Source organism: Eriocheir sinensis, chromosome 68, assembly GCF_024679095.1.
Source record: "Eriocheir sinensis breed Jianghai 21 chromosome 68, ASM2467909v1, whole genome shotgun sequence".
Classification (NCBI taxonomy): Eukaryota; Metazoa; Arthropoda; class Malacostraca; order Decapoda; family Varunidae; genus Eriocheir; species Eriocheir sinensis.
The window spans coordinates 8506502-8522522 of NC_066576.1; the positions used below are offsets into that span (position 1 = coordinate 8506502).

The following is a 16021-nucleotide window of genomic DNA, read 5'->3' on the forward strand; positions in this document are numbered from 1 at the left end:
TCCAGAATTAATATTATTTATGTCAACAAGAGAAGGCAGAGGCGGGGCAGGTAAAGCGACAGGTGAAAACACTAACGACAAAGACATGAATAAGGTAAAGAAATAATTAAAGTCGAGAAATATATAAGGTAAAGAAATATATAGATTAAGAAAATAAATGAAGTAAATATTAGAGAGAGAGAGAGAGAGAGAGAGAGAGGATAAATGATTCGGTGGTAAAGAAATGCTTATGTAAGAATAATGATGAGGAAATTAATAATGTAGAGAAGTAATTAAAATGAAGAAATAAATGTAAGTAAATAAATAAAATCGACAAATAACGAAAAGAAAAAAATAATATGGCAAAGATATGAATAAATTTAAAACAAGAAAATAAGGAAATAAAAAAAGTAAACAAAAAATTAAATAGATAGAAATATAGAAGGTCGATAGATGAAGTTTGGCCTCCTGTCGATTAACGTTTTTCATCAGGAAGTTAGACGTTTGTATTGTTTTCGTGGTTACTGGTGTTGTTATTGTTGTTATTGTTTAGGGGACTCACATTTCGCCATGATGGGTTAGTAAGCTTCTCAACCAATACCAAAGACTTCGAGAATTCCTTATCTATTTTGTATTGTTTTTTTGTAGTTACTTGTGTTATTATTGTTGTTATTGTTGCCAAAGTTACTGTTGTTATTGTTTAGGGGACTCTCACATTTCGCCATGATGGGTTAGTAAGCTTTTAAACCAATACCAAAGACTTCGAGAATTCCTTATCTATTTTGTATTGTTTTTTTAAGTTGCTGGTGTTGTTATTGTTGTTATTGTGTCCAAAGTTACTGTTATTGTTTAGGGGACTCTCACATTTCGCCATGATGGGTTAGTAAGCTTCTCAACCAATACCAAAGACTTCGAGAATTCCTTATCTATTTTGTATTGTTTTTTTGTAGTTACTGGTGTTGTTATTGTTGTTATTGTGTCCAAAGTTACTGTTATTGATTAGGGGCATCTTTCAATGTTCGCCATGATGGGTTAGTAAGCTTCCCAACCAATACCAAAGACTTCGAGAATTCCTTAAGTAGTTTGTATTGTTTTTTGAAGTTACTGGTGTTATTGTTGTTGTTATTGTTGCCAAAGTTACTGTCATTGTTTAGGGGACTCACATTTCGCCATGATGGGTTAGTAAGCTTCTCAACCAATACTAAAGACTTCGAGAATTCCTTATCTATTTTGTATTGTTTTTTTGTAGTTACTGGTGTTGTTATTGTTGTTATTGTGTCCAAAGTTGCTGTTATTGTTGAGGGGCATCTTTCAATGTTCGCCATGATGGGTTAGTAAGCTTCTCAACCAATACCAAAGACTTTGAGAATTCCTTATCTATTTTGTATTGTTTTTTTGTAGTTACTGTGTTATTATTGTTATTGTGTCCAAAGTTACTGTTATTGATTAGGGGCATCTTTCAATGTTCGCCATGATGGGTTAGTAAGCTTCTCAACCAATACCAAAGACTTCGAGAATTCCTTATCTATTTTGTATTGTTTTTTTAAGTTACTGGTGTTATTGTTGTTATTGTGTCCAAAGTTACTGTTATTGTTTAGGGGACTCACATTTCGCCATGATGGGTTAGTAAGCTTCTCAACCAATACCAAAGACTTCGAGAATTCCTTATCTATTTTGTATTGTTTTTTTGTAGTTACTGGTGTTGTTATTGTTGTTATTGTTGCCAAAGTTACAGTTATTGATTAGGGGCATCTTTCAATGTTCGCCATGATGGGTTAGTAAGCTTCTCAACCAATACCAAAGACTTCGAAAATTCCTTATCTATTTTGTATTGTTTTTTTGTAGTTACTGTGTTATTATTGTTATTGTGTCCAAAGTTACTGTTATTGATTAGGGGCATCTTTCAATGTTCGCCATGATGGGTTAGTAAGCTTCTCAACCAATACCAAAGACCTCGAAATTTCCTTATGTAGTGCGTCGTCTTCATTTTAATGCAGGAATTTGAGGAAGCTATACGGGAAATATCTTGCGTATCTGGTGCTGCAACGATAACCTCCCCTCTATGTATGTATATGTTGTTTATACAGCCTCTATGTTGGACTGTGGAGTCGGCTCTTAGTTATTGGGAATGTATGCATGTATGAGATTGACTAGTTTGGTTTGGGCGATTATAAGAACATAAGAACGTAAGGAGTCTGCAAGAGAAGCCACTATGTTGGACTGTGGAATTCGCCTCTTAGTTATTGGGGATGTATGTATGTATGAGATTGCATAGTTCGGTTTGAGCGATTACTAAGCCACTATGTTGGACTGTGGAGTCGGCTCTTAGTTACTGGTGCTGCAGCTTTGAGTAACACTTGTATCTTTCCTTCCCCAGACCACACCCCCAACCCATGCGACGCCTCAGCCACCATCATGGACGATAACAGCAAGAGGCAAGGCACTAGGTGAGTCGACCCTCTAAGTCTACTCCGTTTTCTTCCGTCAGATATTTATTGATGCTCTTTCATGTTCCTCCTGGCCTACTGTTACTCCTTCATGAATGTTCACTTTCCTCTGGGTTCCTTTTCCCTCACCCCTTCGATAGCCGCGAGAGCCAGGGCGCTAAGTGAGTCGGCCCTCTACTCCGTTTTCTCCCGTCAGATATTTATTTATGCTTTTTCATGTTCCTCCTGGCCTACTGTTACTCCTTCATGAATGTTCACTTTCCTCTGGGTCCCACTCCTTTTCCCTCACCCCTTCGATAGCCGCGAGAGGCAAGGCACTAGGTGAGTCGACCCTCTAAGTCTACTCCGTTTTCTTCCGTCAGATATTTATTGATGCTCTTTCATGTTCCTCCTGGCCTACTGTTACTCCTTCATGAATGTTCACTTTCCTCTGGGTCCCACTCCTTTTCCCTCACCCCTTCGATAGCCCCAAGAGCCAGGGCACTAGGTGAGTCGGCCCTCTACTCCGTTTTCTCCCGTCAGATATTTTTTTATGCTTTTTCATGTTCCTCCTGGCCTACTGTTACTCCTTCATGAATGTTCAGTTTCCTCTGGGTCCCACTCCTTTTCCCTCACCCCTTCGATAGCCGCGAGAGGCAAGGCAGTTGATGAGTCGGCCCTGTACTCCGTTTTCTCCCGTCAGATATTTATTGATGCTCTTTCATGTTCCTCCTGGCCTACTGTTACTCCTTCATGAATGTTCACTTTCCTCTGGGTCCCATTCCTTTTCCCTCACCCCTTCGATAGCCGCGGGAGGCAAGGCACTAGGTGAGTCGGCCCTCTAAGTCTACTCCGTTTTCTTCCGTCAGATATTTATTTATGCTCTTTCATGTTCCTCCTGGCCTACTGTTACTCCTTCATGAATGTTCACTTTCCTCTGGGTTCCTTTTCCCTCACCCCTTCGATAGCCGCGGGAGGCAAGGCACTAGGTGAGTCGACCCTCTAAGTCTACTCCGTTTTCTTCCGTCAGATATTTATTGATGCTCTTTCATGTTCCTCCTGGCCTACTGTTACTCCTTCATGAATGTTCACTTTCCTCTGGGTCCCACTCCTTTTCCCTCACCCCTTCGATAGCCGCGAGAGCCAGGGCGCTAGGTGAGTCGGCCCTCTACTCCGTTTTCTCCCGTCAGATATTTTTTTATGCTCTTTCATGTTCCTCCTGGCCTACTGTTACTCCTTCATGAATGTTCACTTTCCTCTGGGTTCCTTTTCCCTCACCCCTTCGATAGCCGCGGGAGGCAAGGCACTAGGTGAGTCGACCCTCTAAGTCTACTCCGTTTTCTTCCGTCAGATATTTTTTTATGCTTTTTCATGTTCCTCCTGGCCTACTGTTACTCCTTCATGAATGTTCACTTTCCTCTGGGTTCCTTTTCCCTCACCCCTTCGATAGCCGCGACCCCTTCTACACCATTTTCTTCCATCATCCTTAGGTATTTCTTCCCTTAATTCCTTCCTCCTCATCTCGGTCCACTGTATAGGCCTACATTAATTTTCAGCTTCCTCTGCGTCCCATTCAGTAAGAGGAGGGAAGTTGATGAGACGAAGAGCCTTTGGTTGGTACTCTTAGACGACCCTTCCTCTCACATCAACAATATCCAAAGGCCAAAACGGAGATCACTCGGGTTCTAATGAGTGTTTTTGTAGCTTCATGGAACAGAAGAAGGGTCAAACTACCACCGGGGTTATTAAACTACCCCTGGAAAGGCCCACAACTCCTATGAAAGCCTTGTCAAATATGTACGTGGGCGAGGTGTTTAACAATCCGGCCATTTAGCCCGCACTATTAAAACGCCCCGGGGCTTCAGTCCGCCTGTACGAAAAGTCCCACGTGGAAGTTGCTTGGCTTGTCATGGACTGTTTTGTGAGCCCAGTGATAGTTCTACACGACTCCAACATCTTGAACTGGAAAAAATACCCTTGAAAACCCGGTTAACCTTCTCTGTGGCCTTGGGAAATAGTCGTAATGGGAGACCGATACGTTTAAGAATCTGGACAGTTTTACACGACTCCAACATCTTGAACTGGAAAAAATACCCTTGAAAACCCGGTTAACCTTCTCTGCAGCCTTGGGAAATAGTCGTAATGGGAGACCGATACGTTTAAGAATCTGGACAGTTTTACACGACTCCAACATCTTGAACTGGAAAAAATACCCTTGAAAACCCGGTTAACCTTCTCTGTGGCCTTGGGAAATAGTCGTAATGGGAGACCGATACGTTTAAGAATCTGGACAGTTTTACACGACTCCAACATCTTGAACTGGAAAAAATACCCTTGAAAACCCGGTTAACCTTCTCTGTGGCCTTGGGAAATAGTCGTAATGGGAGACCGATACGTTTAAGAATCTGGACTCCACTCTCGGCGCCATATGACCACAGCAGTTTGTTAGTTTGCTCGTTTGACACTACCCTGGCTTGCTCTCCTTGCTGTTCTGTTATCCACTTCAGGTCTGCCTTTTAGAGTATTTTTCCACCCGCTGTGTTGAATCTCCTCGGTGTGTCCCATCCAGTTTACTCTTCTAGTTGTCTTTTCCTTCTGTCCTTTCCTCCTTCAGTCCGTGTGTGTGTTAATATACAGTTTTATCTACATTTTCTTATCATTCTTCCTTACAGGGTCTTCAAGAAAAGTTCTCCGAATGGCAAAATTACAGTGTACCTGGGCAAGAGAGATTTTGTCGACCACATCACCCATGTTGACCCCATAGGTAAGTGTGTCTGCCTCCTTGTCTCACTGTGTCAGGTCTTTTAGAATGCTGAGATGTGCACATACTTGCATATCTTGTCTTAATTTGATTCCCAGGTGATTTATTTGCCCTTTTAATTAGTTTTAGTTTAGAAAGTTAGCATATCTTGTCTTAATTTAATTGCCACGTGATTTATTTGTCCTGTTAATTAGTTTTAGGATAGAAAGTTAGCTTATCTTGCCTTAATTTAATTCCCAGGTGATTTATTTGTCCTTTTGATTGGTTTTAGAATAGAAAGTTAGCTTATCTTGTCTTAAGTTAATTCCCACTTGATTTATTTGCCCTTTTGATTGGTTTTAGAATAGAAAGTTAGCATATCTTGCCTTAATTTAATTGCCAGGTGATTTATTTGTCCTATTAATTAGTTTTAGAATAGAAAGTTAGCATATCTTGCCTTAATTTAATTGCCAGGTGATTTATTTGTCCTGTTAATTAGTTTTAGAATAGAAAGTTAGCATATCTTGCCTTAATTTAATTGCCAGGTGATTTATTTGTCCTGTTAATTAGTTTTAGAATAGAAAGTTAGCATATCTTGTCTTAATTTGATTCCCAGGTGATTTATTTGTCCTGTTAATTAGTTTTAGAATAGAAAGTTAGCATATCTTGCCTTAATTTAATTCCCAGGTGATTTATTTGTCCTGTTAATTAGTTTTAGAATAGAAAGTTAGCATATCTTGTCTTAATTTAATTCCCAGGTGATTTATTTGTCCTGTTAATTAGTTTTAGGATAGAAAGTTAGCATATCTTGCCTTAATTTAATTCCCAGGTGATTTATTTGTCCTTTTAATAAGATTTAGGATAGAGAGTTAGGATATCTTGTGTTAATTTAATTCCCAGGTGATTTATTTGTCCTTTTAATAAGATTTAGGATAGAGAGTTAGGATATCTTGTGTTAATTTAATTCCCAGGTGATTTATTTGTCCTGTTAATTAGTTTTAGGATAGAGAGTTAGCATATCTTGTGTTAATTTAATTCCCAGGTGATTTATTTGTCCTGTTAATTAGTTTTAGAATAGAAAGTTAGCATATCTTGTCTTAATTTAATTCCCAGGTGATTTATTTGTCCTGTTAATTAGTTTTAGGATAGAGAGTTAGGATATCTTGTGTTAATTTAATTCCCACATGATTTATTTGTCCTTTTGATTAGTTTTAGAATAGAAAGTTAGTTTATCTTGCCTTAATTTAATTCCCAGGTGATTTATTTGTCCTTTTAATTAGTTTTAGAATAGAAAGTTAGTTTATCTTGCCTTAATTTAATTCCCAGGTGATTTATTTGTCCTGTTAATTAGTTTTAGAATAGAAAGTTAGAATATCTTGTCTTAATTTAATTCCCAGGTGATTTATTTGTCCTTTTAATAAGCTTTAGAATAGAAAGTTAGCATATCTTGCCTTAATTTAATTCCCACATGATTTATTTGTCCTGTTAATTAGTTTTAGAATAGAAAGTTAGCATATCTTGTCTTAATTTAATTGCCAGGTGATTTATTTGTCCTGTTAATTAGTTTTAGGATAGAAAGTTAGAATATCTTGCCTTAATTTAATTCCCAGATGATTTATTTGTCCTGTTAATCAGTTTTAGGATAGAAAGTTAGCATATCTTGCCTTAATTTAATTCCCACATGATTTATTTGTCCTTTTAATTAATTTTAGAATAGAAAGTTAGCATATCTTGCCTTAATTTAATTCCCACGTGATTTATTTGTCCTTTTAATTAATTTTAGAATAGAAAGTTAGCATATCTTGCCTTAATTTAATTCCCACATGATTTATTTGTCCTTTTAATCAGTTTTAGAATAGAAAATTAGCATATCTTGCCTTAATTTAATTCCCACATGATTTATTTGTCCTGTTAATTAGTTTTAGAATAGAAAGTTAGCATATCTTGTGTTAATTTAATTCCCAGGTGATTTATTTGTCCTATTAATTAGTTTTAGGATAGAAAATTAGCATATCTTGTCTTAATTTAATTGCCACATGATTTATTTGTCCTGTTAATTAGTTTTAGAATAGAAAGTTAGCATATCTTGCCTTAATTTAATTCCCAGGTGATTTATTTGTCCTGTTAATTAGTTTTAGAATAGAAAGTTAGCATATCTTGCCTTAATTTAATTCCCAGGTGATTTATTTGTCCTGTTAATTAGTTTTAGAATAGAAAGTTAGAATATCTTGCCTTAATTTAATTCCCAGGTGATTTATTTGTCCTTTTAATTAGTTTTAGAATAGAAAGTTAGAATATCTTGCCTTAATTTAATTCCCAGGTGATTTATTTGTCCTTTTAATTAGTTTTAGAATAGAAAGTTAGGATATCTTGTCTTAATTTAATTCCCACATGATTTATTTGCCCTTTTAATAAGTTTTAGAATAGAAAGTTAGAATATCTTGCCTTAATTTAATTGCCAGGTGATTTATTTGTCCTGTTAATTAGTTTTAGAATAGAAAGTTAGCTTATCTTGTCTTAATTTAATTCCCAGGTGATTTATTTGTCCTTTTAATTAGTTTTAGAATAGAAAGTTAGAATATCTTGCCTTAATTTAATTGCCAGGTGATTTATTTGTCCTTTTAATTAGTTTTAGAATAGAAAGTTAGCATATCTTGTCTTAATTTAATTCCCAGGTGATTTATTTGTCCTGTTAATTAGTTTTAGAATAGAAAGTTAGCATATCTTGCCTTAATTTAATTCCCAGGTGATTTATTTGTCCTGTTAATTAGTTTTAGAATAGAAAGTTAGCATATCTTGTCTTAATTTAATTCCCAGGTGATTTATTTGTCCTGTTAATTAATTTTAGAATAGAAAGTTAGCTTATCTTGCCTTAATTTAATTCCCAGGTGATTTATTTGTCCTGTTAATAAGCTTTAGTATAGAAAGTTAGCTTATCTTGCCTTAATTTAATTCCCACATGATTTATTTGTCCTTTTAATTAATTTTAGGATAGAAAGTTAGAATAGAAAGGGTCCGTGTGACATCTCATCTGAACCCAATTAAAAGACTTTCTCTTCATTTATTGTTGATGTAATAATTATCAGTCACTAAGTAAGATGTCATGTGTTTCTACTCCTAGCTACCCCAAATACTACTACAACCAATCCTACTAAGACACTCATTCCTGTGAACCACACTTCTACCCCGGAAGAATATTGCACTTTTGAAAACATCTTCCCTGAGTGTTCGGTTCCTCTGTGGGTAATCACTCCTCTGAAATGGGAAAATATACATGAAGAACTGAAAAAATATCTTGATAATCTATTTTCTTCTTTTCATTTAACATCCTTATTTACCCTTATGGGATTGGACGGGCTACAAGTCTCTCCCACGCTTGACGATCACAAAAATATCTTGATAAGCACGACACAAATCCTTCAGATAGTCCCTTGGGGTTGAACTTCCACCTGTTGTTGAGTGAGCAAGCCACACAAACACAGGATAAACAAAACCACAAACACAAACAAACAAAGCCACACGAACACACAAACAAACAAAACCACACAAACAAAACCTCACAAACACAAGATAAACAAAACCACAAACACAGACAGACAAACAGCCACATGACATAACCCAAGACCAACAAAACCACAAGAAAACTAAAAAAATAAATAAATTAATAACATACCCCAGATGGCGTTGTCCTGATCGACCCTGAGTACCTGAAGGACCGGAAAGTGTTCGGCCATGTGCTTGCCGCCTTCAGGTACGGCCGGGAGGACCTGGACGTGTTGGGCCTCACCTTCAGGAAAGACCTCTACCTGGCCTCCGAGCAGATCTACCCCCTTGATGCCACCACCAAGAGGCCACTCACCAGGTTACAGGTGGGTGGGATAACAAAGGGAGAGGGGAAGAGAGAGCCGGAGATGGAGAGGGAGAGAGAGATTTTTATATTTTTATTTACTTTTTTGTGTGTGTATTTACCTAGTTGTATTTACCTAGTTGTGAAATACACGAAAAGAGGCGTACTAGGCTCGTGCTGTCCCGTCTCCATAACGCTTATCATCCAGTTTGGCTTTAAATTCATGAATCGTTTTTGCACACACAGTCTCCTCGTCAAGTCCGTTCCATGTTGTTATGCTTCTGTATGGAAAACTGTATTTCTTGATGTCTCTCCTACAGTTGCTCTTCTTCAATTTCTTACCATTGCCTCTTGTCACACTTCTGTCACGTACCATTAGGTCTTCCCTGTCCAATTTATGTGTATGTATGCGTTGCACTGTGCAGAATGTGAAATATACTTGCCGTCCTTTTCCCATATCCACATAAGATATCAAACTTAGCTTTAAACTCGTATTTATTCTTTTCTCTCACAATTCTTGCCTCTAGGACCAGTCTTATAAGTCTGGGGTCGTGTTTTTACCTTCCGTGTTTATATTATAGTTATCTGATTTACTTATCATACAAACCTCTCTTTTCAATGACCTTTAAGAGGGTTAGATATTTTCCTCAGTCGTACAAACCATCGTCTTGGGTGATTGAATTTTACACAATATCAACATTTAACCAGGTAGCAGCGGGGATCATGTTTCTTAATGGTCCCTCTAAGCGAGAAAAATGAGAAAAAATCATCACTCACACAAACCATTTCATAATACATATCAAAGCGTTTGTGATCAGTTTATGCATCATCTATTTTGGGGGGTTTATATCATGGCACAAATTTGGCCCGTCGCTGCTACCAGGTTAAGTAAGTTCATATGATATCAAGTGTTCATTCCTGTTCTTCATTTTTGTTCCTCAGTCATTGTTCCATATTTAAGTTGTATTCTTCTTTAGTTCACTTGTGTTCCTCCGTATTCAAGTTGTTTTCTTCCGTATTAAAGTTTTACTCTTCCGTATCAAAGTTGCATTCTGCCATATTCAAGCTGTATTACTCCATATTCAAGTTGCATTCTTCCATATTCAAGCTGTATTCCTCCATATTCAAGTTGTGTTCTTCTATATTTAAGTTATACATTCATATGTTTATTAACCTACTTACCATTACCTTAAACTCACTGCGGCCTCCCTGCTCTCATTCCCCACAGGAGCGGCTCATCAAAAAGCTTGGATCCAATGCTTTCCCATTCTTCTTTGAGCTGCCGCCACATTGCCCCGCCTCGGTCACCCTGCAGCCGGCCCCCGGGGACATGGGCAAGCCGTGCGGGGTCGACTATGAGCTCAAGGCCTACGTTGGCGACACTGTGGAGGACAAGCCTCACAAACGGTGGGTAACCTTCACTTTTTTTGGGGGGTGGGGAGGTGGGGGGGGGGTAGGCAACTCAAGGGCAGAAGACTTAAAGAGGAAACTAAGGTCAATATGCTCAGACGCTCCCGCCTCTCACATCAACAATTTCCAAAGGCCAAAAAGTAGATCAGTCGGGTATTAGATAACGTGTTTGTTCTTGCCTCTGACCCGCTTGGTGTCCCGCTACCCTCTACCCTCCTAGCAAACCGCATGCAGTGTGGCCGCACCCTTAGACTTGGCCCTTAGAAAATCATTAAAAATATCAGACTAACCAGCAACACTATGGCACTGGTACATCTTGACACATCCTTGCTACAGCCATTTCTTTAGGACGAGGGTTTGGTTAATCTCTTCCTGCGTGTGTTTCCAGGAACTCGGTGCGGCTGGCCATCAGGAAGGTGATGTACGCCCCCATGAAGCAGGGTGACCAGCCGAGCGTGGAGGTCAGCAAGGAGTTCATGATGTCCCCTAACAAGCTGCACCTCGAGGCCTCCTTAGACAAAGAGGTAAGGGGGGTTGTCTCTTCTGACCCTGAGACGTGTGATGGTGATGATGGTGGTTGTGATGACTGCGGTGGCGAGGATGATGGTTGTGATAGTGATGGGTATTTTAAAGGCAATGGTGAGTTTGGTTATAGTGATCATAGTGGTGCATGGTATGATAGTTATAGTGACTGGGGATAGTGGTGTAATGAGATTGGTGTTTATTATCAGAGGTGTGGAGTCGGAGTCGGTAAAAATACCCACGACTCCGAATCCTTAACGTAATCATTTATCTTTTACGTTATCTAGATGTTGTCTATATAGAGTACATGTAATTTGGATGTAAATACATGTAAGAAAAAGGACCTCAGGAGAGTCTACCAGCACTACAGACAGCATCTAAAAAAAAAGAGAGAGAGATTTGCAATAGAGGGGGACTGGCATGGGGGCCGGAGTCAGAGTCGAAGGCGCAACTTTAAAATTTCCCGGAGTTAGTCGCAACTTTAAAATTTCCTGGAGTCAGTCGCAACTTTAAAATTTCCTGGAGTCAGTCGCAACTTTAAAATTTCCTGGAGTCAGTCGCAACTTTAAAATTTCCTGGAGTCAGTCGCAACTTTAAAATTTCCTGGAGTCAGTCGCAACTTTAAAATTTCCCAGAGTCAGAATCGCAACTTTAAAATTTCCCGGAGTCGGAGTCGAAAAATTTGAACTCCAACTCCACACTGGTTTATTATACTGACAGTTTTAGGTATTATAAGATATTTAACATTTAATTCAGTATATTAATGTATATATATTGAAGTAGACCCTTGACAAAACAGTTGAATTCACAGTTGAAGCTAATAATGTCTGGAGGAAGTAAGGTTAGGCAACTTTTGATTTTCATGTTTCACTTTTTATGAGAGAAAGCAAAAGGAAGGGTGGCTACTGTCAGTATCTCTATGTATTGACCAGTGCATAATGATACTGAAGGACTATTGAAAATATTTTAAAAAGTATATTTTACTTCATATATTTAACCGAGTAGCAGCAGGGATCATGTTTCTTAATGGTCCCTCTAAGCTAGAAAATTTTTTAGAAATCATCACTCACACAAACCATTTCATAATATATATATCAAAGTATTTGTGATCTGTTTATGTATCATCTATTTTGGGGGGTTAAAATCACACCACAAATTTGGCCCGTCGCTGCTACACGGTAAAGCCACAAATTTGGCCTGTCGCTGCTACACGGTAAAGCCACAAATTTGGCCCATCGCTGCTACACGGTAAAGCCACAAATTTGGCCCGTAGCTGCTACACGGTAAAGCCACAAATTTGGCCCGTAGCTGCTACACGGTAAAGCCACAAATTTGGCCCGTCGCTGCTACACGGTAAAGCCACAAATTTGGCCCGTCGCTGCTACACGGTAAAGCCACAAATTTGGCCCGTCGCTGCTACACGGTAAAGCCACAAATTTGGCCCGTAGCTGCTACACGGTAAAGCCACAAATTTGGCCCGTCGCTGCTACACGGTAAAGCCACAAATTCGGCCCGTCGCTGCTACACGGTAAAGCCACAAATTTGACCCGTCGCTGCTACTGGGTTAATGCTAGAATCATAAACATTATTACTAGGAAGAGCTAATCAAGTTGTTAATTTGTACATTCTTCCCCTGCAGCTGTACTACCACGGGGAGACAGTTGCAGTCAATGTCCACATACAGAACAACTCCAATAAGAGTGTCAAGAAAATTAAAGTATCAAGTAAGTGAACAATGTTACTGCAGTATTGTTTTCTTGTCAAACACCAGATGCATTGGATGTATGTGCATGCCCTTCACATGGCTGCATCTCAATATCTAATTATGATACACAGCAACAGGTCCTTTCTTCTGCCACCACTTTTACCCTGAGCTGTTGCCCTTTCCCACCATTTAGCCATATTTCAGTAGCCCACTATCAGCCATATCCTTGCAGTCCAACAACAACGATACATTGTTACGCGCGCCGTTCATCTTCTCTTGTATGTATCTATGTATCCCACAAGCTCTTGATGTCACCGCTGAGCCCAACCCTCTCCCCTTCCTTCCCCAGTCCGGCAGTTTGCAGACATTTGCCTCTTCTCGACGGCGCAGTACAAGTGCACAGTGGCCGAGGTGGAGAGCGAGTGAGTAGCCCCCTTATTCTCTTCTCTCCTTAAGGCAGAGCATCATTCTGGCTATTTCAGGTTGTGGAAGTTATCTCATTGGAGTCTTTTATTTCGATAGCTCGTTTTTATTTTGCTTTAACATCAAGTTTGTTTGTCTTTTCATTAGTTGTGAGACTTTGGGAACCACTAAGGCAGTTCACTTTTATCATTATTTAAGATTTTTCCTGCTTTCTGGGTTGCTATTTTTTAAGAGTAGGAGAATTTTAGGAACTGTGCAGCTCTCAGGTTGTGCCACAGTAAAAGAGATGGTCATACTTACTTATTCATGATGGGAGTGAGTTGTTTTGTCTTTCTGTGCTTTGTACTGTGATTTTTATCCATGTATTATTATCTAATACCTTTCCATTTATCATGCCATGTTTTGTACTATATATATGTTATCCATGTACCATTTTTAATACCTTAATATCCTAAGTTTTATTTTGTTGGCAGTCTGTGATATCCATTTGTTTATAGAGTAACTCATACGTAGCAACTATTCAGTATGATTTTCTTGATACATATTGTATCATTCATTTGCATACCTTTTTAAAAGCTTGAAGAGTGATCACTTTTTGAGGGAAGTGCAAATATGGTAAAAGAAAGTCATCATGCTTCACAGTGGACAAGTTTTGAAGACAGATCAGCAATATATCCGGAGGAGACGGTTATTTTGATAGAAACTTTGGATTCAGAAGGGGAAGGTCATGTGTTTCTAATTTGTTGAGTTTCTACTCGAGGATGATTGTTGGCTGCGGGAGAGAGAGGAGTGGTTGGATTGTGTGTTCTTAAGTCTGGAGAAGTGTTTGACAAGGTACCCTGTGAGCAACTTATGTTGAACTTAGTGCATATATGGAGACTGGAGGGAAGTAACAAGGGGGGTACCACAGTGATCAATGCCAGTTATGTTCCTGATCTCCGTGTGGTGGAGTGACTAAGTTATGTGAGCCAATTTGCAGATGATATGAGGACTAAAATATGTGATGATTTAACTGGATTACAAATGGAGCCAAGTGTGAGAAATTAAATTCCATGCAAAAATATTGGAAATGGGTAAAAATGGTAAAATGTCGCTCGTCACTGAATTACTCTAAAGAAAACTAGTAGTGAACCCAAAAGTTAGCATTATGTATGAGTGTCTGGGGGCATGTTCCATCAAACCCAAGTTATAATTCTGTCTAAGCAATGGATCCATGATGATTAATTTATGAAGAACACATCCCAGTCGAATAGCAAAGAATTTTGTACCAGTGATACAATTACTATTAATAATAATAACAATATGTAATAGTTATGGATATTATGATACAGTAGTGAACCAAAGCAAGTTGATATGTAACTGATTTTGAGAATCTTTTACTCAACAAATATATTGCAATTTGTTTTTCTTCAAGCTACAACAATGTTTTCTCAAGAAGTGAATGCCCTTCATATGAAGTTAAATATTATATATATATATAATTTTTTTTCACATTGAGGTAAAGTGATTGATTGCACCTACACCAATGCACCATATTCCGTGTGTATGGCCGAGCTTAGTTCAAGAGTACAACTATCCCGAGGAAGTCATGAACACTTGTATCAGTTGTGTTACCTGGACGTCCCTCTTCACATGCAACCACCTGCTGCTTGCCATTGAATGCATACCACCAGCAGGTGAAGGGAAGATGTTAATGAAGCAGCTGCTCAACTTGAGCTGGAAACTTCATCTGCCTTTGTGAAATTGTTGAGCACACGTTGCTGTGGTGTGTGGCAGTGGTGGGCGTCTGTGCCACTGCAGCATGTGGATGTGCAGCAGAGTGGTGTTCATCCAAAGCACAGGAATACCAGGGCCTGCATTGCCTTCCCCAGGTGTAATACCTGATGAGTCAGCTTCACTGGCTGGATGTTAATTGTCTTGGCATGGATTCAGACTCTGTGGGGTAATGGTAGCCAGCAGGGCAGTGTTTCAGGCCACTAGCTTGAGAGACTTATGGTACCCTTCTAAAATCTTCTATAAACATTTTTTACTTGTCTTCTTTTACAGTACCTTTAGGGTAGGTTACAGCATATGTGAAATTTCAAATTATTGTGATACATTACTGTCTGGCTGACAGATAATGTTTGTTTCACCTCTGTAGAATGTCAGATATATATATTTTTTATTTATACTTAATTTCCCTTGGAAGTTGTGCACTTAACCCAACATGGGTTTTGTTAAACAGACATGTACCTTTGGTATGAATGTCACAGACCTAACTGAAATGTCCTGTTGATATTAGTGTTCATGAGTCCAAAGGTTTAGTTGTGCAGTTCACAACACTCCATGAAGCGGCTGAGGCCCCGGGGAGTTAACAGGCTCATGTGCCGTGTGGAATATGGTGTTGGAGGTGTTTGTTTATATCTGGTATGTATGTTGACAGGAAGCAGTGCTGTTTAGATCCCAAACTATATTTATTTACTATTTATGTTTTTTTCAGTGCTAATTTTGAGTTTATTCTTTTTGACAGCATTAACTACAAAAATGTTTGACTGATGTTCATTTACTAAATTCCTTTTTGAGGCAACATTTATTTAACGCCCTCACCCTGCGTATGTGGGAAATGGGCTTTGTGGCGATGGTGGTTGACACAGTCATGATGATCAGCTGTAATGTCCCCTTACCTCATTATAATTCTTTCATGTTTTATTGTCCCAATGATCTTTACAGGATAAATCTTCGTCTTTTCTCTGCCTGTGCTGTTATAACACTGTGTCCCTTGTGGTGTTGATTTGTTGTTCTTAAAATGTCTGTATCCTTCATTCTGTTTACCTGTACCTCCTTCTCTTTGTCCTTATCTCTCTCATTATCTACAGCTGTCTGTTTGTCTTTTTCTGTATCTATTCTTATTCATCTGTCCTTCTTTATCTTTCCCTGCTTCCCCTGCCCTCCCCCCTGTCTGGGGACCTGGGAGGGTGGCACCTCACCCG

At 38.8% G+C, this 16021-nt stretch overlaps 1 protein-coding gene and 1 long non-coding RNA gene across 11 annotated transcripts in view; both read left to right on the top strand.

Moving 5' to 3' along the window:
• LOC126988257 (beta-arrestin-1-like) overlaps nucleotides 1-16021 on the top strand; it is a 141034-nt gene that overhangs the window by 104601 nt on the left and 20412 nt on the right. For 5 of the 9 annotated variants that reach the window (XM_050846314.1, XM_050846313.1, XM_050846315.1 and 2 more), the window contains 7 exons: nucleotides 2357-2426; nucleotides 5078-5169; nucleotides 8824-9014; nucleotides 10221-10399; nucleotides 10791-10926; nucleotides 12564-12648; nucleotides 12979-13051. In XM_050846314.1, coding sequence (XP_050702271.1) covers nucleotides 2395-2426; nucleotides 5078-5169; nucleotides 8824-9014; nucleotides 10221-10399; nucleotides 10791-10926; nucleotides 12564-12648; nucleotides 12979-13051 — 788 coding nt within the window. In that variant the 5' untranslated portion in view covers nucleotides 2357-2394. Of the gene's footprint in view, nucleotides 1-2356; nucleotides 2427-2661; nucleotides 2748-3147; nucleotides 3234-3269; nucleotides 3395-3590; nucleotides 3716-5077; nucleotides 5170-8823; nucleotides 9015-10220; nucleotides 10400-10790; nucleotides 10927-12563; nucleotides 12649-12978; nucleotides 13052-16021 lie in introns of those variants that run through there. The other 4 variants (XM_050846311.1, XM_050846312.1, XM_050846309.1 and 1 more) reach the window with 4 other exon arrangements.
• Nucleotides 5173-6364, top strand: LOC126988261 (uncharacterized). 2 transcript variants are annotated; one of them, XR_007741809.1, is made up of 3 exons: nucleotides 5173-5264; nucleotides 5549-5690; nucleotides 5762-6364. It is a non-coding gene; the product is annotated as an uncharacterized LOC126988261 (long non-coding RNA). The 2 variants fall into 2 exon arrangements; XR_007741810.1 differs by having other exon boundaries at nucleotides 5549-5619.